This window comes from Lolium perenne, chromosome 3 (assembly GCF_019359855.2).
Source record: "Lolium perenne isolate Kyuss_39 chromosome 3, Kyuss_2.0, whole genome shotgun sequence".
Lineage (NCBI taxonomy): Eukaryota > Viridiplantae > Streptophyta > Magnoliopsida > Poales > Poaceae > Lolium > Lolium perenne.
This window is the reverse complement of record NC_067246.2, coordinates 100,247,208-100,269,297: the sequence shown is the minus strand read 5'-3', so window position 1 is coordinate 100,269,297 and position 22,090 is coordinate 100,247,208. Positions and strand designations below refer to the sequence as shown.

Here is a 22,090-nt window from a genome sequence, read left to right as displayed (position 1 = left end):
ACGCCGCCGGGACGGGGAAGTGCCCCCGGAAGGCTTCTCCATCGACACCACCGCCATCTTCATCAACGCTGATGTCTCCCATGAGGAGGGAGTAGTTCTCCATCGAGGCTCGGGGCTGTACCGGTAGCTATGTGGTTAATCTCTCTCCTATGTGCTTCAATACAATAATCTCATGAGCTGCCTTACATGATTGAGATTCATATGATGATGCTTGTAATCTAGATGTCATTGTGCTAGCCAAGTGGGTTTTACTTATGTGATCTCCGGAGACTCCTTGTCCCACGTGTGTAAAGGTGACAGTGTGTGCACCGTGTGGGTCTCTTAGGCTATATTTCATAGAATACTTATTCACTGTTATGAATGGCATAGTGAAGTGCTTATTTATATCCCTTTATGATTGCAATGTGTTTTGTATCACAATATATCTGCGTGCTACTCTAGTGATGTTATTAAAGTAGTTTATTCCTCCTGCACGGTGTAATGGTGACAGTGTGTGCATCATGTAGTACTTGGCGTAGGCTATGATTGTGATCTCTTGTAGATTATGAAGTTAACTATTGCTATGATAGTATTGATGTGATCTATTCCTCCTTTCGTAGTGTGAAGGTGACAGTGTGCATGCTATGTTAGTACTTGGTTTGGTTATGTTGATCTGTTATGCACTCTAAGGTTATTTAAATATGAACATTGAATATTGTGGAGCTTGTTAACTCCGGCATTGAGGGTTCGTGTAATCCTACACAGTTAGTGGTGTTCATCATCCAACAAGAGGGTGTAGAGTCTAGCATCTATTTATTTATTCTGTTATGTGATCAATGTTGAGAGTGTCCACTAGTGAAAGTATGATCCCTAGGCCTTGTTCCTAAATACTGCTATCGCTGCTTGTTTACTGTTTTACTGCATTTATACTGCCTGCAATATTACCACCATCAACCACACGCCAGTCCTGGACAGCAAAGCACTTTTTCGGTGCCATTGCTACTGCTCATACTTATTCATACCACCTGTATTTCACTATCTCTTCGCCGAACTAGTGCACCTATTAGGTGTGTTGGGGACACAAGAGACTTCTTGCTTTGTGGTTGCAGGGTTGCATGAGAGGGATATCTTTGACCTCTTCCTCCCTGAGTTCGATAAACCTTGGGTGATCCACTTAAGGGAAACTTGCTGCTGTTCTACAAACCTCTGCTCTTGGAGGCCCAACACTGTCTACAAGAATAGAAGCACCCGTAGACATCACATACCCAGTACAACATCTGGTGCTTCCTGAGCTTCTTCAGCGTTCATGTGGAAGAGACGACCGTTGCGGTTATTGGGGTTGTTGGGGGCGAACTTCTTTCCGGTGGAGACGCGTCGCTGCTGCTGAACAGGTGCAGCGGTGTTGCCGGCGAGCTTGGCGAGTCTCTTGGGGCACTCGTTGGAATAGTGTCCCACTACACCACACTCATAGCAGGTGATGGTGGACTTGTCCTTGGTCGCGACGGGGATGGCGTTGCTCCCAGTCCTTGGAGCGGTGTTGGTGTTGTTGTTGTTGGGGTTGGGGGCTCTCATTGGGGCACGGTTGAAGTTGTTGGTGTTGCTCTGGTAGTTGTGGTTGTGGTTGGGGTGGCCTCCTGGCCTGGGGTTTCCTCCACTCCGGTTCTGGAAACCGGGGCGTGAAGTCTGCATCTGGGGCTTGTTGTTTCTGGGGGCAAAACCTCCGCTTGAGCTGGGGCGATACTTGGGAGTATTGCTGGGCCCACTTTGGTGCATCATGCGACGTTTGCGGTTCTCATTGGCTTGATTCAACTTGCCCTCCATCTGAATGGCGGAGTCAACAAGGGCTTCAAGGTCGGCAAAGGGGATGTTGACTAGGACAGTCTGCATCTCATCATGCAGTCCATTCAGGAATCTCTCTTGCCTCTTCTCAGTGGTGTCAGTCTCATCGGGGGCGTACCTTGACAGTGTAAGGAACCTGTCGCGGTATTCTACCACCGTCATCCGTCCTTGCTTGAGTTCGCGGAATTCATCCCGCATCTTCTTGATAAGACCCGGGGGCACATGGTACTTGCTGAACTTGAGCTTGAAGTCTTCCCAAGTCATGACTTGACCTCCGTTCATGGCACGGGTGCTGGTCCACCAGGCTCGGGCTGGTCCGGCAAGGTAGTGGGTTGCAAACAGGACCTTCTCATTGGCTTCAACTTCGGCGACCTCCAAGTTGTTCTCCATAGTTTGGAGCCAGTCGTCGGCGTCGAGGGGTTCTTCAGTCTTGCTGAACACCGGAGGGTTGGTATTCTGGAAGTTCTTGAGTTTGGATCCGGGATGATCATGATTCCCATGGCCTTGGTTAGCAAGGTTTTGCAATGCTGCGATGTTGGCTTGACGTTCAGCTCTTTCAGTCTCCCTGTCTTGAAGCAGGGTTTGCAGCAGTTGCATCATGGCATCGTTGTTGTTGCGATTGGGAGGGGCCATCTGAATATACAGGAAATTATAAGATAAGAGGGAAATTCTATGGTTTATTTTGAGTGCGTTTCAAAAACTTGTAAAACTTGAATGCTTTTGATGACAACACACACATTCATTCATTCATTCCACATAACACATTACAAACTAACAGTTCAACACTTCCAATGGTTTTAAGAACCATTTCTCATGCTACGATACAAATGACGGGATACAACTCATGCCTACAACAGTGATCAAGTGTGGCTACCCTCATCCTCAATGTCGATTGGAACGACATCATCAGGTCCTGGCTCCTGGAACGCGTAATCCTCCTCCTCAGTGAACTCATCCTCCTCAAAGTCGTCATCGTCACTCAGGAAGGCTCCTCCTCCCTGAATATCGATACCGGCTTCGTCTTCCTCCATCTCCTGTAGATGCTCCCCCTGGGCCTTGACCGTGGTCTCAAGTGACGCTATCTGAGCGCGAAGGCGCGTGATAGTAGCATCCTTCTTCGCACACCGCAGGCGAAGCTTGTTGCGGTCTCTGGACAGCATCTTGATAGCATCGCCATGAGTGGCCAGTGCGAGGTGAGTCTGGTTCGCGTACATCCGGGCGTTATCCAGATCCTGCTGAGTATGATACAGCATGAAGTCTAGATGCTCGGCGTGGTGCCTCAACTCAGGGTGAGACTGCAAAGCCATGGGTACTCCTGCGGCATCACGCTTCACTAGGTGAGCGAAACGGGACGCAAGTAGGCGCACCGCGTTCTGTCCGCAGAGGCGTGCCAGTGCCTCCTGCAGGCTGCGAGCCCATCGAGCCAGTTGCTCTCACGGAAAGAGAACAGGATTCTCTCCGAGGTGGGAGACTCCATGTTTCCCCTCAGATCTGCAGTAATGATCCATTGCATCTCGCCGCCAGGCTGATCATTCACCTGGATCCCATGGAACTCGGGCTGGAGGCGTCCTAGAAAGTTCGAGACCGCGGTGAGATCGTGCTCGAAAATCAAGCTGCCTCCGTTACCAAGTTGATAAAACTTGGTGTTGACGGGTGCGTTGGGCTCCATCTGAAAGTGAATTGGGAGAGTAAGTTAGAGATTTAACAAGTGTGGCCAAATTTTAAGTAGACATAATAAGAAAGAGCATGATTTATCCAATTTCGAAAAAGCCTCCAAGACGAGAATATGAGTAACTTTTCATAAATATTCTCTTCATTTTGATTTCCAAGTTAGGTTTTTATGAACGCCCATTCTAACTAAGGTTTTCTAAGGTCAAATAATGGCTCTGATACCAACTTGTCAACACCCGGATTTTTAAGTCCGGATGCCTATTATGTCATTCATCGCAATCCCAGGATAATGTTGTTGCGAGGCATAATAGTTGAATATCACAGTCATTATTTATTACAAGCCATATTGTCTTACAACATTGAATCGTATGATTCATCTTACACAAATAGTTGATATATCAATCAACATACATACACAAGTTCATACATAGCGGAAGCATAACGATAGATGGACTCTCTAGTCCACAGGCCAACATTTGACGTCAGAAACCCCTAGTTGTCGTAGGCGTCCTGCTGGTCATCCTCGTGATAGTTCTGTTCATCATCGTACTCTGGCCATTTGAATAGCCAGTGACAAAGCCGTAAGTACTTTAAGTACTTGCAAACTAATACTAAAGTAAAATGCCAACTCTTTGAGTAAGGGTGCTAAACTCTAGTTTAACTTGCATAAGCCATATTATAGTTCACAAGTATTTGATCATGTGCTAACTAACTCAAGTGGGAACATTAGTGTCATTCCCACAACATTGGTTGTAATTCCAAACAGTCACCAAAATCACCATTCACATTTACTAAGGTTTTCCAAGAACTGACACAGGAAACTGTATGGCCCTTCCAACCGTCCGTAACCGTGGACACGGCTATTCGAATAGATTTACACTCTGCAGAGGTTGCACACTTGTGCCACAACATTTGATTTCATCCGTCCGAATAACTCTGAATGATCATAACACAGTACGCGGATCATCAACCATAACCTTTCACTTACAAATCCTAGTATGAGCACCTCTCCCCATGAGCTTGGCCTCCCAGTGAAAACCAACTGTTAACCTGGGAACTGCACAGGGCTTGGCCGTACAATTCACCTCAATTCACATCATTTCGTGTCGGGGGGAAGACCCCGGATAGGGCAATGGACGCGGAGCGGCCGGCTGGCCGCTGGCCGGCTCGCGGCAAAGGCCGGCTGAGGAGCAGCCGGCTGGCGCCGTGGCCGGCTGGTCCGGAAGCCGGCTGGCTCTAGGTCCTAGTCGGCCTGGCTGCGGCCACCAATGCTGTAGCTGGGCCGGCTTCTACAAGCCATATCCGACTGGGGTTTGTTTAACTTCTACAAGCCATTAAAGTGTGGCATAATTAAAAGGCGATAATATTGTCTTACATCTGCACCCGGCATCCCGGGGATTTAATAAACTGTCTTGCAAAAGAACAACTGAAAAGCAGGAAATCTAAGCCGGAGGGGCATCAGTGGAGCCGGCGGCCGGGTCGTCCTCAGGCACGTCTTCCGCCTCCTCATCATCCATGTATTCTTCATCGGATGGAGGAGGGTTCGGGTCCGCGATGAAGAGGGCCTTGTCGACGAAGCCGGCGATGGTGCTGGCTCGAGCAAGGCGGGCGGCCTTGAGCTCAGCCGGGAGCTTGTCCTCCACGCCAGCTCGCCGGAACTCAAGCTGCCCCAGGTCCACCTCGTTGTACCAGGAGAGGACGAAGGACAGCGCCATGTCGGCGCCGGCGCGCGTGGCCGACTCCTTCCAGTCGAGGAAGCGGTCCGGCGCCCGCTCCATCGAAGAGATGAGGCCGGAGATGTCTTGCGGCGCCGCCTCCCCAGGCCACAGCATGGGCACCAGCTCTTCGGCCGCCTTCCGCAGCTCCCAGCCGAGCTTGGTGACGGGCTCGATGCGGGCAGCCATGGACGCCAGATGGTCCTCCATGGAGAAGTACTCCGAGCTGCCCTCGCCGGTTTCCCGCCTCCTGGAATCGCGCGCGACGCCAACGGCTGCCAAAGCCGCCTCCTGCGTCTCCGGGAAGGCCGCTGCAAGAAGAAGAAGCAAGTCAGAAACCATCAAAGCCGAAATAAGCTGAAAAATGCAAATTTTCGAAGTCCTAAACCAAAAGGAAAAGCCTGGCGGCAGCCGGCAAGAACCGACTGCCGCCAGCCCGAAGATGAGGGTAGCGAAGAAATAAGAAGTTTCTGCTGCCGGCTACCAACGAAAATCGGCAGCCGACAGCCGAAAGCCGGCAAAGGGAAGGAACATAAAGATGCACTCACCCGCCAAGCCGCGATCAAGCGCGCTGAAATCGTCGGTCCAACGCTTGGCGGTAGCCGTCAGCTCCGTGGACTTGGCAGTGACCTCCTCCTGCAGCACAAGCCGCTGCTTCTCCACCTCCGACAGCCGCCGGCTCAGATCATCCACCTTCTCCTTCTCCGCCGTCCTGAGGGAGTTGAGCTCGGTGATGTGGTTCTTCTCCAGCAGGCGCAGCCGTGTCAGCTCCTGCTCAGCCAGCTTGAGCTTGGCTGCGGCAGATCGGCCCGCCTCCTCGCTCTCGGCGCACTGCGCGCGAGCGGCTCGGAGATCCGACTCCAGCTGCGGGACCTTGGCGGCCTCAACTGCGAAGCGGCCGGAAAGAAATGTCAGCCAACCAAGATTAAAAAAGAAACAAGACATCAAGTCGAAAAGAAGCATAGAGCTTACCCTTGACAGCCTCCAGCTCGCGAGCCAAGCCGGCTCGCTCGATCTTAGCCTTGTGGTAGCTGGTCACCACCTGGTTGTACAAGAAGGTGCGCCGCTCCTCAACCGTCTGAAAGAATCAGTTGCTTAGACAAGACCTGGACTGGCTTCAGGCAGCCGGCCCACGTCTCGGAGGGCTACCAGGACAAGAAAATTGCAAAAGAAAAGAAAACACACCTTCTCAGCATCCTCCAGCGTCGCCAGCTGGGCAAGGGTCTCGGCGGCCTTGGTCTTGAGGCTGGCCCGATAGCCGGAGAAAAGCATCTTCATGGGCGCCGTGCCAGGCTGCCCCTCCCGGCTGAGTACCTCGCGAGGAGTTCGCGATGCCATGCCCTCTCCATGGTTCCTGCCGAGCCGAAGGCCGGAGTCGGAGGCGGACGGCACAGCCACCAGCCGGGCACCCTTGGCCACATGAAGGCCCTCGGGACGGGCCCGCTGCGCCCTCCGTCCTCACCAGCGCGCGAGTCGGCGCCCTACGTGCGCGCCGGCTCGTCCCTCGCCGGCTCTGCCTGGTCGGCTCGTCCCTCGTCGTCGGCTGCGGCGGCGGCGTCGCTCCGGGCGCAGCGGATGGCCCAGCCGGCTCGAGTTGTCCCCGGCGCACAGGGCGCCCTCCGGACTCTCGTCCAACTCCACCACGGTGGGCCTGCTGCCGGCTCCGGCCGCGGGCGGCGCGGCTGCCGGCGCCGGTCCTAGGAGCAGCCCCGCCGGCTCCGGCCCCGGCTGAAGGCGGCATGCCCCGCCCGGCCCCAGCGGCTGGGTCCAGAAGAGGTGTCCGGCGCGGGAACATGTCGTCCAGCGTCGGCTGCCGCGTTGGCTCGACCCGCGTGCCGCGATCTGGCGCGGAGGCCAGCGGCACGGCAAAGGAAGAAGCCCCTGTCGCAGGCGGCGGCGGCGTAGGTGCGCGCGAGGAAGGCTGCGGCGTCTGCTCCCTCCTCTGGCGCGGAAGCGGCGACACAACGCGCGGAGCTTGCCGGGAGCCGCCGCCCTGGGCAAACTTGATAGGGGCCCTAGCCGGATAAACAGAAAGATAATAAGCATAAAAGTAAGGAAAGAAAAGGAATCAAACAAGAGAGAGAGAACTCACCCGGCTTGCTCCGGGACCTTCTTCGGCTGATGCCGGCGCTGTTTCTTCGCCCTCGACTCCGCGGCGGCGGTGGAGCCGGCTCTCTTCGTGCCCTTGGGCGCCGAAGTCGCCGTGGCGCTTGGCGGCCTCGTGCGCAGAGGCACGGCGGGGATTGGCCCCGTGCCGGACGTCGCCGGCTCCTCCTCCTCCTGGTGCTCTGGTGAAGGGGGCGGATTGTGCTCCCCCTGGCCGCCTAGATCAGGCGCCTGCGGCAGGTCGTCGTCGCCGGCATGGTCGCCGGCTTGGTCGGCCGGATCGACGAGATCCGGCGTCCACCTCTTCGTCGCCAGGTCGCCGTCCTCGGCGTTCTGGCGCTCAAAAACCTAGAAAGACAGAAAAACATGAGCATAGCCGGAAGTCGGCAGAAGAAAAAGGAAGTCGGCCTCGCAGCCGCAAGCCGGAAAATGGCAAAGACACGAAGCTTACCCGCGCCGGTGGATGGTTCCTGTCGCAGGGCACCAGCCCGTAGCTCCAGTCCTCCGCCAGGTTCGCCTTGGTGATGTGGTTCACCCGGCTGGCCACCTGGGCCTTGGTGAGCGGCACCTTGGACGTCCGGTTCGGATCGAACCGGCCGGACATGTGGCCGATCTTGTGGATGCGCATCTGGAGCGGCAGCACCCGGCGCTCGGCGATGGTGCAGAGAAGATCTTCGGCAGTCAGCCCGCCAGCGGTGGCTGTCGCCAGGAGATCCCAGAGAAGGTTCACCTCCGCGTCCGGATCCGTCGAGCGGGCGTTGTGGCTCCAGTTGATCCGGCCGACTGGAGGAGCCGGATTGAACTCCGGCAGGTTGATCCGGTCGACGAGCTCCCCCTCGTTGCGCACGTAGAAGAATGACATTTGCCAGTTCTTCACCGAGTCGACGGTGGGGATCTTGGGGAAAGGCGTACCAGGCCGGGTGTAGATCGAGGCGGCGCCGCAGGCTCGCAGGCGGCCGTCGTTGGTCTGCGCCTTCAAGAAGAAGAGCCGGCTCCAGAAGTCGATGTCGGGCCACAAGCCGGCGTAGGCCTCCATGAACGCTACGAAGCAGCTCAGGAGGACGCACGCGTTGGCCGGCAGGTGGTGCGGCTGAAGGCCGAAGTGGTCGAGGAATTGCCGGAAGAACGGCGAAGCCGGCAGACCCAGCCCGCGGTCGAGGTGCGCGCCGAAGACGACGCGCTCGCCGGGCCGCGGCTCAGGCTCCACCTCCTCGCCGGGCACCCGCGTGATGACCGACTGCGGGACTCGCCGGAGGCGCACCAGGCGCTCGATGTCGTCCTCCCGCATGTAGGAGCCCCTCCACGATCCACTGGGGGACGCCATTGACGAGGTCGAGGAAGAAGATGACCAGGAGAGGCTGAACGGCGAGGAAGAACCTTGCAATCGCGGCGGCGACAGCGGCGGCTGAGGACGCTCCGTCGAGACGCGCGGCCCCGTGGCGCCGGATTGGCGGGGTGGCGGCGGCGGATCGGTGGAGATTCGCCCGCCGGAGTTCGCCAGCGGAAGATGTTCGCCGGAGCAGCGGCGAGCTCGAGCGCGCAGAGGATAGCGATGGGAGCAAGAGTGCGAGGAAGAAGAAATGGCAAGTGGCCGCCTCGGGGCGTCCCCCCGCGGCATTTATAGCCACCCGACGCGGGCGGTTGGCCTCCAAGTGGCGGTCGTGGGCCGTAACTCCTCCCACGTCGCCGGATTTACTGCGCCGTAACTGCGCCGTAACTCCTCCCACGTCCACGACGGTTACCGAAAACGGCCACACCACGTCGCCCACTACCGCACCGGATCCGGGGGAACATTGATGTGACCAGACGAACCGACCACCGGGCCAGGCGTCAGACCGGTCAAGTCGGGCGCAGGACCCGAGGCGGCGGAGACTCCGGCGCGCCGCAAGCCGGAGCCGGACCAAAAGTTCCACTCAAGCCAAAATTCATCAGCAAGGCGGAGGCGCCATCAGATCTTGCGAGAAAGCAAAAAACTGCACAAGTGTAAAAAGCGGCCAGCTAGAAGCAGCCGGCGAGAAGCGAGCCGGATGAGGCGCAGCCGGCTGAATGGAAATTCTCAGTCGGCCCCTCCAAGTGCCGTCTAATATACTCGAGAAGCCAGGAAAACCTGCCTAGGTCCTTCTGGGCGCAGGACCTTGCCAGCTTCGGGGGCTAATGTCGGGGGGAAGACCCCGGATAGGGCAATGGACGCGGAGCGGCCGGCTGGCCGCTGGCCGGCTCGCGGCAAAGGCCGGCTGAGGAGCAGCCGGCTGGCGCCGTGGCCGGCTGGTCCGGAAGCCGGCTGGCTCTAGGTCCTAGTCGGCCTGGCTGCGGCCACCAATGCTGTAGCTGGGCCGGCTTCTACAAGCCATATCCGACTGGGGTTTGTACCTCAGACCGACTCGAGGCTGGCGAGTCTTGCACTGGAAGGAACCGGGTTGGTGATCCGGGTTCCTAAAGTCCACGATGACTCCATCTTCCGTAAAACGCGGGGCACTGTGGAGCAATAGTGCCGCGCGATGGACAGGCCGTCAGGGCTTACGACGATCCGTACCGGCTACAGTGGCTGACGGCGACAGGGACACCTCCTCCATACCGCTGACCGTGGCAGCCGGATGGGACGGGCCACGATGCCTCAACCACTCCTGACGTCACCGCCTCGGGAAGGAGCGGAAGCCGAAGCCGGCCCAGCCGGCCAGTAAACTATAGGGTCTTATATGTAAAGTGCCGGTGCCTATATAAGCCGCACTACCCCCTCTCGTGCAGGGGATCGATCATTTTATTGCTTTCACCTACCTACAGAGCTGCCCTGTGAGAGAGACCATCGTCTTCCTTAGCCTCTCAGGGCCAGCCGGACACAGCTCTAGGAGCACCACTGTACTGTGTGATCATCATATACACTCATAGCAGGAGTAGAGGTTTTACCTCCACCGGAGGGCCTCGAACCTGGGTACGTCGCCGTGTCGCTCGTGCCCATACCCGCTTCCGGATACCGCCGTGAGATCCCTCAGGAACCACTTCGATTAGCCACCCTATGGCATATGCCGTGACGATACCACGACATTTCGCAACAACGGAGGCAGCCTCGACATAACCCCTATGATGTGTGTTCAGAGGGAACTCATACTAAAATTTATAAACTTCCAGCTAAGCCCTACCCGTAATCAGGTATTGTGGGGGTACTCAAAAATTGGAAAGGTATCGCATTCAAACCAATATCAGGTTTTCATCAAAAATCACTATCTTCTCTTGTTCACATTCAACCTCAAATCATTCAATGGAATGTTTCATTATTCCAAGGTTTCAAATTCAACAAGTCTCATGTTCCCATCTAGAGTAGTCAAATTTTAGTATTTTAGCACTAGCACTAATCATGAGGGGTGCTACATTGCTTTGCTATTTATAAGACTACTTTGCTACTCTAGTAATCTTGTTCCCTAGACCAATTTCAATCCACCCTTTTGAAAACACAACAAGTAAAACTTGTATGGTGTAAATATAAGATAGGCTTGTATGAAGAAAAGTAAGAATCATGGTGCCTTGCCCAAGGAGGGCTTTGCACTTTGCAAGAGTATTAGCTTGCCTTGGTAGTTCTCTAGGTTTTCTTCTTCCTCTTCTGGGTAGAATTCTCCTTCCTCTTGGTAATCTCCGGTGCTAGCGTCTAAATTTGAATACGAGGTATAATCACTAAACAAACTCAAAAGCTATACTAAGCACATCATTACTTCACACAAACTATGCTAAGCACACACATAAAATAATTAGGTGTATTGGTGTTCTTTATTAAAGAAAAGTAATTTCCTCTCTTACATGTGTAATTAATAATTTCCATTTAGTCTTTGAGAAAAATAATTTCCTCTCATTGAAATCTTCTTAAGATTTAACTTCTCAAATAATCATACATGAACTCATATTGACCTAAGTCAAGCATTCATTATCATTATTTGAGAAAATGATTTAAATGAGGTAGATCACCTCATACCATTTTATAATTCCACTAATGATTTAAATCCCCAAATATTCATATAGGAGTGTTTGGACCAGGGGTGCAAACATCTCATGAATTTATTTGAGACAAGATTTAAATGAAGGGAAATCCTTCATATGACTTACATAATAGTTTTGAACAATATCACTTAACTAAACTAGCCCTTTTGTCCATTAATTAATCTAGGGCATGATCCTGCCAAGTGACCACACCATTTTCTTGCAGAAACAATTGGTGTAAGTCAAATGTGAGCTATAGGAGTTGGATTTAATTAAATATCTATTTTGGTTGATTTTTAATAATTATTTGAATATGAAAAAGTCTCTGCCTTCTTCTTTTTATCATTTTATTTCCACAATAGATCTCGAGGTGAGACCAGTGGCATAATGTAGATCTTTTTACTAGCTTTCCAAATATATAAAGTTTGTTAAATTTGGCCAAGCCAAACAGATTCTATGAATTTTCAAAGTTGCGTTCAGTATTGAATTCAAACTAAATTTATTAAACGAAGTTTGAATTAAAAAGGCCGGCGGGAAAACTAAATGGTCCTAAACGTTTAAAACGGCCCAAGGCCAGCCCACCACGCATCCACGCACGCGCGGGCCGCCTGACAGTGGGCTCCACCCGTCAGAGACTCATAACGCCCGAAGCGGTATGGATCAACGAGGCGCGTCGGATTAGAATAGGATCTAACGGCGCACATCCATCGTCGTCGACGGCGAGAGAGGGGCTCGCCGGTGGCTCAGGTAGGGGGTCGGAGGCTCACCGTGGCTCCAGCTAGGGTTGGGCAATGTGCGCGGTGAAGTTGTGGACGACGGCGAAGCTCCTGGTACCGGCGGCAGCTCCAGGGGCGGCGTCCTTCTCCGGCGATCGTCGGCTACTGTGGGCGGCGGCGATCTTGCAATTGGGAGCTTCTGGTGGCTAATCGAGCATGGTGAGGTGCTGAGGCGGTCGAGGAAGGAGAGGGAAGGGTGGTGGTGTGAAGGGTTCGTCGAGGCGAGGCCTCCTTTTATAGGCGCGAGGGTGGCCGTGGTGCTGCGGCGAGGTCGACAAGGGCGCGGCTTCTCCGGTGAGCTAGGGGGCTAAGCAACAACGGGGTCGTGTTCACAACGTCATGGCGAGGCTACGAGCGTGAACGGCGTGGCAAGGGGACGCGTAGGGTGGTCGGGTCCGTGCATGTACTGTCGCGGCCGCGGGGGGGCGCGCTTGTCCACTTCGGCGACCGTGGTCGCCAAGGTGTGACGCATGCATGTCCGGCGAGCTCCGTGTGGCGAGGAAGGTACCAGGGCGCGCGGGTTTGGTCGGGGTACGACGGAGTGCTGCGAGCGACGCGTGGCCATGTCGCGCGCGTCCGTGCACGGTGACGTCGCCCATCCCGCTCGCGGCGTACCTGGGCGTACCTGGGCGTGACCGTGGCGAGTCATGGCGCCGTCCTCGCGGTCAATGGCGCGTACGGGCGGATCCAGGAGATCTTTGTCGACGCGTTGGACACGGTGGCGAGGGCTGCTGTGGAGAGAAGAGAGGGGAGGCGTGTCGGCGGCGAACGTAGCCGGCATGGCCATGTCCACGCCATGTCTGGCCCTCTCCTTGGCTTCCCTGGCATGGGCTCGGTGTATGAGGGTTCAGGGATCATTGCTAGGTCAAATGATGGTCAAGTGGTGGCCTGGTTTGATCACATTTGAACAATGGAGAATGTTGCATTTGTTTCAATGTCTCATCTTTGCTTGCTCATAACTTTTGATCAAAAGTGAATTTGGTATGGTGTTCTTTGCAAGAGTTGTTCATCTTCTTGTGTACTTGGATGACATGCAAAGATTTGAATTTGTTTGGTTTAGAAATTTTGAAATACAGAGGCTCAAAGTGGTGACCAGAATATAAAAGTCAGAAATGACCATTATCTCATGTGATCCCATTTTAATTTTTGAATTTGATTTAAATGGTATATCTTTGATTCTCAAAGTTGTAATTACTCTTGAATATCATAATACAAGTATTGGTGAAGATCAAATGGGTCTAGGGTCAAATTTACAAAAATGGCATGGACCATATGTTAGGGTTTTTAAGATTTTATTAATATTTGACTTCTTTCCCTTTTTGGTTTATTTGTTTGGTGATCATCACTTGATCACTCTAGGGTTTTGGAGTTCATCATATACACAATATAACAATCATCATGGCCTATCACTCAAAATGCACAAGTCCTATGCATGGCACTATATGCAATTTAAAAGTTTTTGTTGGTTCTAAATTTTGGATCTCTGGAATTCTTCTTCTTCCTTTATTTGAAATTTGGGGTGTTACAAATAATCTCTGAATGCCGCAAAACTCTGCCAAGGTAAGTCCCCGGGATCCGTCCTGCGCGGCGTGGTGATGGCGCGTGAGACACATGTCCGTTGGGAACCCCAAGAGGAAGGTGTGATGCGTACAGCAGCAAGTTTCCCTCAGTAAGAAACCAAGGTTTATCGAACCAGTAGGAGTCAAGGAACACGTGAAGGTTGTTGGTGGCGGATTGTAGTGCGGCGCAACACCAGGGATTCCGGCGCCAACGTGGAACCTTCACAACACAATCAAAGTACTTTGCCCCAATGTAACAGTGAGGTTGTCAATCTCACCGGCTTGCTGTAAACAAAGGATTAGATGTATAGTGTGGATGATGATGTTTGTTTGCGAAGAACAGTAAAGAACAATTGCAGTAGATTGTATTTCAGATGTAAAGAATTGGACCGGGGTCCATAGTTCACTAGTGGTGTCTCTCCCATAAGATAAATAGCATGTTGGGTGAACAAATTACAGTTGGGCAATTGACAAATAAAGAAGGCATAACAATGCACATACATATATCATGATGAGTACTATGAGATTTAATCAGGGTATTACGACAAAGTACATAGACCGCTATCTAGCATGCATCTATGCCTAAAAAGTCCATCTTCAGGTTATCATCCGAACCCCTTCCAGTATTAAGTTGCAAACAACAGACAATTGCATTAAGTATGGTGCGTAATGTAATCAATACAAATATCCTTAGACAAAGCATCGATGTTTTATCCCTAGTGGCAACAGCACATCCACAACCTTAGAACTTTTACATCCTTGTCCCAGATTCAATGGAGGCATGAACCCACTATCGAGCATAAATACTCCCTCTTGGAGTTACAAGTATCAACTTGGCCAGAGCCTCTACTAGCAATGGAGAGCATGCAAGAACATAAACAACACATATATGATAGATTGATAATCAACTTGACATAGTATTCAATATTCATCGGATCCCAACAAACACAACATGTAGCATTACAAATAGATGATTTTGATCATGATAGGCAGCTCACAAGATCTAACATGATAGCACAATGAGGAGAAGACAACCATCTAGCTACTGCTATGGACCCATAGTCTAGGGGTGGACTACTCACACATCGATCCGGAGGCGATCATGGCGATGAAGAGACCTCCGGGAGATGATTCCCCTCTCCGGCAGGGTGCCGGAGGCGATCTCCTGAATCCCCCAAGATGGGATTGGCGGCGGCGGCGTCTCTGGAAGGTTTTCCGTATCGTGGCTCTCGGTACTGGGGGTTTCACGACGAAGGCTTTAAGTAGGCGGAAGGGTAGGTTTAGGGGCGTCACGAAGGACCCACACGCTAGGGCCGCGCGACCAGGGCCTGGGCCGTGCCGCCCTAGTGTGGCGTCGCCTCGTGGCCCCACTTCGTATCTCCCTCGGTCTTCTGGAAGCTTCGTGGAAAAATAAGACCCTGGGCGTTGATTTCGCCCAATTCCGAGAATATTTCCTTTGTAGGATTTCTGAAACCAAAAACAGCAGAAAATAGCAACTGGCTCTTCGGCATCTCGTCAATAGGTTAGTGCCGGAAAATGCATAAATATGACATATAATGTGTATAAAACATGTGAGTATCATCATAAAAGTAGCATGGAACATAAGAAATTATAGATACGTTTGGGACGTATCACGTGGCACCGCCTCTGACGGCGTTTTGCTACTTTTTCCGTATCAACAGATACGAAGAAAAATCCTAACGGACGCGTTAGGTACCCGATAAAACATGAATGGAATTCGGCATCTGGTAAGACCTTAAGCGGCACATGTCGAATTACACCAGTATCCCGAGATCATGTCCAGGGACGTGATCTTGAAGTAGGTTTTGGCGGATTGCTACAAGAGCAGTTAACTGGTACCTGATCCGTCAGATGAACCAGCCCCAATTACCGATATCCTTGTGCAATATATAATTCCTTTATAAATACTAGTGGTTGGGGCGCCCCATGGGGCGCCTCCTCACCGGTGCTGGGCGGATCAATCACACTCCTATTTAATACTTAGTGATGTAATGTTGCTTTATACATGAAAAAAGCTATTAATGTGCATGTTAATCAAGTTATAATCTGATCTGCTCAATAATCTATTGAGAGCCTGAAGCTCTTTACATAGACCAACATTCTTACATGAAAGAACATCTGATGGAAAGGTGGATCAAACCTGAACAAAGCGTCACACAAACTTACATATTTACATAGACAAAAGATGCATACATGAAGGAAATTTAGGAGCAGCCTGAACAAAGAACTAAGCTATGCTTGCTAATTATCACAGCAGTACCAGAATGATACTAACATATACTACAGAGCATTATACCTTGCCATTGACATATACTTCAAGGGCACTACATATTGCATAGGCTTTCATATATATACTATCATCCTTCGCCCTATGTTTTACCAGATCAGCCTAGAATCCAAGCCAAACAGCAATTCCATTGGGTAGGATACCTACAATAGAAACCAGAGGGATCTTCTGACCAAGATTGAAATCTGTATATTCCAGTAAATATAGATGCACGTTCTTCAACAAAGAACAACGCAAATGGTAATTAAATTTTTTATAGATCTGGATACAAAAAAAAATGGAAATAGAAAGAGGACAGTTACCTGTGACCAAAGGCAATACTCATTATGTGTAGAAAGAGGATACACCTGCTGCCCATAAATCATATGCTGAGAAAAAAATATTCCAGTGTAATGAATACAAGAAATTTGTAATCGTACAAGGAGAATACAAATTTCTCTAATTTTTGCAGAATCAAGAGATAACCATACTACCGCATCATCAAAGGGCACAAAACCAAGTAGTACTCCATAATTGATGGTCAGAGCGGTCACAGGCCTGCTAGGTTGCAACCCTGCCAGGTTGCAGAACACAGTAGAAGTAAGTTAATCAACGTATTGTGCTAGAGAAAAAATGAACACCACAACAATCAAGTTTCCAAAAGAATAGAATTGTGAGTATTATTGCACTACCTACATGGCCATCGAGGCTGATTATTCAGGTGGCCACAGCCTAGAAACTGTGAACGAAAAAACATAATTTTAGGTGATAAATTTAGAGTACCCTCAGAGAGTAAGTAATCAGTACTAACTAAGAAAACATATTCTGGGAACGAATTGATATGCCGTTTCTAAAACAAGTAAATGACTAAATGACTTATCATTGTAAGCGTAAGAAATTTTCTTACAATATGATATATTTCACTTTGTAAATGACTTATCTTTTCTAAGTGTAAGTAATCAGTACTAATCCGGTGCTACATCAATTGTTTCTTCTAGCACTCTTACTGATTTGCGATAATATATGGATTTGGTCACATCAGTAAGGAGATAATGACATGATAACAGTCCAATTGTTCGCAGCCAACTACTATTTGGAGAAGAAACGCCATGAACCCAAGTAATCTAGAAAATTAGCTGAACCATAGATGCATGAGCCAAGAAAGTTTAGCCAAACTTAGCCCTAAACAAAGGCATTGAGTAAAAGGTGTCATGCCATTTTCTCTTATTGGACACTAAGCTAGAAGGAAATTTTACAAGTCAAAGTACTAATCTGACAAACAATATTTTCCTTTGAATATGGCTAGAAAGGATTAAAGCTGCCATTTGAAAATATTTTGGTTGCAAAAGCTGAGAGAGTGGATAAATCCTCCCACGATATGTGTTTATGCAGCTAGCTCAACTTACACGATTAGGAAACAAAGTTCAGCTTTCTTTCTCCATAGTATACAGTTTACGAGAAGACAACAGCCTCATGATAAAGCAACCTATGTAGCAAACCTTTTCAGCTGGTCCTCGTCGTCGTTCATCCGTATCAGTCCCATCAACAGCTGAATGGTTTCCAAATATCAGAGTCATACCTGGGTAAGGATGCAAGTCAGTTAACAAATAAAAAATACAGAAGCAACGGACTCACCCTAAACCATGCATCCTAATAAGTTTTAAGAACATAATAAGAAGCAGAGAAGGGAAGTCATACTTTCATTCGTCAAATAATCCTACAGACCCACCATAAAATGTAGTTCTTCTCTTTGTTTCTGAACCTAAAAAAAAAACCAGATAAACAAATCAAGATCAAAATGCATTCACCCAATATAGGGAGAGACAGGAGAGATGCTCAAACGTTCTTGCCTCTGCTGCACCGCCTCCCTCGTCTCCAGCCTTTCGTGCATGCAACTCCGACCCCCATGCTTCCTCCTGAGGCCTAGTCCGCCACGTAACAAGAGGAGAATAGAGAAGGTACCCTCCTGTCCCTTCTCCTCCGGTGCTCCTCACCCCTAGCCGGCCATTGCCAGCCGCCGGGCTCCTCCCCTCGCACCGCCAGCGACCGCTTTGCCTACTCCATCCCGTGATACCCAGATCTGTATGCACGGCCGCCGGCGCGGTCCCACCTCCTCCATCGGACCATCTTCGCCAAGCATGAGGGGAAAAGGTGTGGTGCAGCAGTGGCGCAAAGGGCGGCCGGGCTCGGAAGAGGAACTCGCACCTATTGTGGTCAACCGGCAACCGAGCACCATGAAGGGCCGAGATCCATGGTATGGCACTGCGGGGAGCTACGAGGAGGGAGAGGTGGAGTGGCTGAAGCTCCTAAACGGCGGAGCGCGAGAGCGAGGGCGTCAGCGGCGAGCGGGGAAAGGGTGGGGGGCGGCGAGCAGGGAAAGGGAGGAGGCTGGAAGCGAGGCAATCGCAGGGTGGACGCTAGGGTTTCGTTCGGGTATTGTTGTCTCGAGTTGTGAGAAACGGACAGCCGAGATGGTCGCGGAGCTCTCCCTTCAATCGAACGGCTCGGGAAGGAAGCGCGCCACGGGGCTATCGTGGAGCGCCCTGGCATAGGCCAAGGGTACACGCACTTGCTTGTTCTCTATCACTGGTCAACTTGAATAAGTTATATGCAGATTGTAAAGATGGAGATTTTCTCTGATTCTACGATTCAAGCAAAATCTCGGGGGCTACTGACATAGGCATCCCCAATGGGCCTGCCGAAGAAGGCACCCAGGGTTTACTAGAGGCCCACGACCCGAAGTTTTACATAGTTTGGAAAGATAGAATTGTATTAGGAATATCAACTTGTAATTGTTACGGGACGGTTCAGAAACCTTCCCGAACTCTGTAACTTGTACATCACGGAACCCTCGGCTCCGCCTCCTATATAAGGGGGAGTCGAGGGACAAAGAAAGGATCGATTCATTGTTTCACGCAACCCTAGTTTTCATAGCAGTCGAGTACTTTTCCGGCTGAAACCTTCGAGATCTACTTGTCCTCTACTTCCAACTAAACCCTACTCTACAACTCGTAGGCATTGATAAGTTAATCCCTTATCACCGACAGCGATGAAGCCTAATGGCAGTCCATCAAAAACCGCGGAAACAAGCCCCCAGCCTTAGGTGCCGGAAGTCGCTACCAGGAATCCATAAGCTCGCAACAGAAAATACATATCCCAGAAAACTTAAGCTTACGTCCTACTGGATGGTTTTTTGAAAACCACAACATTATACACGCCTAGGCGGAAACATCTAGCTCTGCGGTGTTTAGTTGAAAAACATACACGATCAAAAAATGATCAATTAAAGGAGGTAAAAGACTCAAAGAGTGAACCATATGCTTTATTTTATCGATCATGTATCATAACTATTATAAGGTATGTAATGTGGTAATTTAGTAAGCGTGGAAAGGACGTAGCTATGCGATATTCCTAGGGCGATCTGTCTCGTCGTAGACATCACCCGGATCCTCCCTCTTTTTTTCGGAGGAAGTTTCTGTTTCTATCCTTCAACTCACGAATATCAACGAGGTAGTAAGATCCGTTATGTAGTACTTTGCTGATGATGAAGGGTCCTTCCCATGGAGATTGCAACTTTTGCTTTTTCACCTATCGGAGGCGGAGGACCAGATCACCTTCCTTAAACGAGCGATTCCGAATGCGGTGGCTATGGTAGAGACAGAGTTTCTGCTGGTAGATCGCGGAGTGCTGGTCTGCTAAATTCCGAGCCTCTTCGATCAGGTCCATAGATAGGTGTCGAGCCTCATCTGCATTTTCTTCATTGTAGGCGGAAACTCGCGGGGAATCATGGATGATGTTGGAGGGCAGCACTGTTTCAGATCCGTATACTAGGAAGAAAGGTTTGAAACCAGTTGATCTATTGGGGGTTGTTCGTAAACTCCACAAAACAACATCTAACTCCTCAGCCCAGGCTCCAGCTGCTTGTCGCAGCGGTTTTTCAAGGCGAGGTTTGAGTCCAGCTAGTATCTCAACTTGTCCATTGGACTGTGGATGTGACATAGAGGCAAGGCCAAGCCAGATCCCAAGCTCGTGGCACTACTCCTTCAATTCTCCAAGTGCGAAGTTCGTGCCATTGTCTGTGATGATGCTTTGTGGGATGCCGAATCTCACCATGAGGCTGCAAACAAATTTTAGTGTCGTAGAACCATCAGCTTTTCTAACTAGCTTGGCCTCGATCCACTTGATGAATTTATCAACTGTGACCACGAAGTACTCAAAACTGCCAGATGATGATTTTTTTCAATTTTCCGACCATATCGAGCCCCCAGGCCGCGAAAAACCAAGTGATATGGATGGTCTTCAACTCTTGAGCTGGTACATTTGGTTGTGTAGCATAGTACTGGCAGCCACGGCAGGTTCAGACTATTTTATCAGCATCTTCTTTTGCTGTTAGCCAGAAAAAACCTTGCCGGAAGGCTTTCGCAACGAGTGACCTAGGAGCGGCATGATGCCCGCAATCACCAAGGTGAATCTCTCTAAGAATTGCAATCCCCTCTTCATCTAAGACACACTTTTGGAAAACTATGTTTGCGCTTCTTTTATAGAGATGTCCATCAATTATTGTATATGACCTTGCTCGCCTGATGATCTGTCGTGCGAGAACCTCATCCTTCGGCAACTTTTGTTCCACCAGGTATTCCAGGTATGGCTTGGTCCAGGCCGGAGTGATGACCATCACATCCTTTGCCGGAGACACTTCCATGTCTGGGTTTTCCGGATTAGCGCCCTTTACCGAGGCTGTCCGTAGATGCTCAAGGAAAATTCTGGGCAGAATTGGCTTCCAACCGGATCCAAGCTTGGACAACATGTCTGCCTCTGTGTTATCATCTCTTCTGATGTACTTTACTCAAGGAAGCACTTGGCGATCTCGTCAACTTCATCTCTGTAAGCCGCCATGACGGAACTCCTAGCGTTCCAGGTTCCGGCTACTTGCTGTGCCACCAGGTCGGAGTCTCCGTAGCAGATGATGTGCTTGATCCCGATTTCCTTTGAGATGTGTATTCCATGTAGTATAGCCTCATACTCCGCCATGTTATTGGTGGCCTCAAAGTGGATCTGCAAAACATACTGCAGTCCTTCTCCGGTCGGTGACTTGAGGCTAACTCCAGCCCCCGAGCCTTGGTGCTGCTTGGATCCGTCAAAATTCATGACCCAAGCATGTGGTTCTGGCACAGGTGTGCCCTCCGGTGCTTCATTCCAGTCGACAAAGAAATCCGCCAAGATTGATTGCATCTCCAACCTTGTAGTTGATGTCGAAGGCGAAAATTTCTACCCCACTTTGCTACACGTCCTGTTGCGTCGGAGTTGTTGATAATTGTTAACAATGGAGTTGTTCTCACGACTATCATGTGATGCTCCTGGAAGTTGTGTCTCAACTTCCGGATTCCTAGGAATACTCCATAGGCTAGCTTCTGAAAGTGAGGGTAACGTCAAGAAAATATAAAAGTTCTTCATCTAGATCTGATGGTACCTGGAATATGCGTCAAGAAAATATAGAAGTTCTGGCCCAGCCGTCGATTCAATGATTTGGTCAATGCGAGGCAGGGTAAAAGGATCCTTCGGACAGTGTTTATTCAAGCCAGAGTAATCGATGCATTCTTACTATTTCAGAATTCTTTTTTGGTACAAGGCCGGGATTTGCGACCCAATCTATATGGATAACTTCTATTACAAAACCTGCCTCTAGTAACTTTGCTAACTCCATTCCTATGGCGCGTTGCTCCTTATCTCCAAAGCGTCGCATAGCTTGCTTCACCGGTTTAGCACCCGGATTTATGTTGAGGTAGTGCTCGGCAAGTTCCCTTGGTACTCTGGACATGTGAGAAGGTTGCCATGTGAAGATATCCATGTTAGATCGCAGGTACTCGACAAGCGCGTCTTCCTATTTGGGGTCCATGCTAGTGCCGACAGAAACCTTCTTGGAAGTATCGCCGTGCTTGAGGTCAACCTTCTTGGTATCTATCGCGGCCTTGAATGTGGTCTTCTGGTCGAAGATCTGCTTCTTGGTGGTGTGCATTGATAACGCGTGAAGCACACGTCCGTTGGAAACCCCAAGAGGAAGGTGTGATGCGTACAGCAGCAAGTTTTCCCTCAGTAAGAAACCAAGGTTATCGAACCAGTAGGAGTCAAGGGCCACGTGAAGGTTGTTGGCGGAGGAGTGTAGTGCGGCGCAACACCAGGGATTCCGGCGCC

The 22,090-nt window shown here is 50.5% G+C and overlaps 1 protein-coding gene and 1 long non-coding RNA gene across 2 annotated transcripts; both read right to left on the bottom strand.

The window, feature by feature from the left end:
- Positions 1-4,839: 4,839 nt before the first annotated feature.
- LOC139837552 (uncharacterized) lies at positions 4,840-6,516 on the bottom strand. Its single transcript, XM_071826950.1, has 4 exons — positions 6,390-6,516; positions 6,177-6,282; positions 5,753-6,091; positions 4,840-5,515 (listed from the first exon to the last, which is right to left on the bottom strand). The coding sequence occupies exons 1-4, from the start codon at positions 6,480-6,482 to the stop codon at positions 4,932-4,934; spliced, it is 1,122 nt and encodes a 373-aa protein (XP_071683051.1). The 5' UTR covers positions 6,483-6,516; the 3' UTR covers positions 4,840-4,931.
- Positions 6,517-15,698: 9,182 nt separating this feature from the next.
- Positions 15,699-17,663, bottom strand: LOC127338310 (uncharacterized). Its single transcript, XR_007874284.2, has 4 exons — positions 17,597-17,663; positions 16,393-17,477; positions 16,222-16,287; positions 15,699-16,062 (listed from the first exon to the last, which is right to left on the bottom strand). It is a non-coding gene; the product is annotated as an uncharacterized lncRNA (long non-coding RNA).
- Between the last annotated feature and the right edge of the window lie 4,427 nt (positions 17,664-22,090).

What these genes read in the sequence shown, in the direction of transcription:
- LOC139837552 (XM_071826950.1), bottom strand. Translation starts at nt 6,482, where the DNA reads ATGAAGATGCTTTTCTCCGGCTATCGGGCCAGCCTCAAGACCAAGGCC. An exon ending in CGAGCTGGAGGCTGTCAAGG is followed by an intron (nt 6,092 to 6,176) that starts GTAAGCTCTATG and finishes GCCGCTTCGCAG; the next exon opens with TTGAGGCCGCCAAGGTCCCG. An exon ending in GCTTGATCGCGGCTTGGCGG is followed by an intron (nt 5,516 to 5,752) that starts GTGAGTGCATCT and finishes TTCTTCTTGCAG; the next exon opens with CGGCCTTCCCGGAGACGCAG.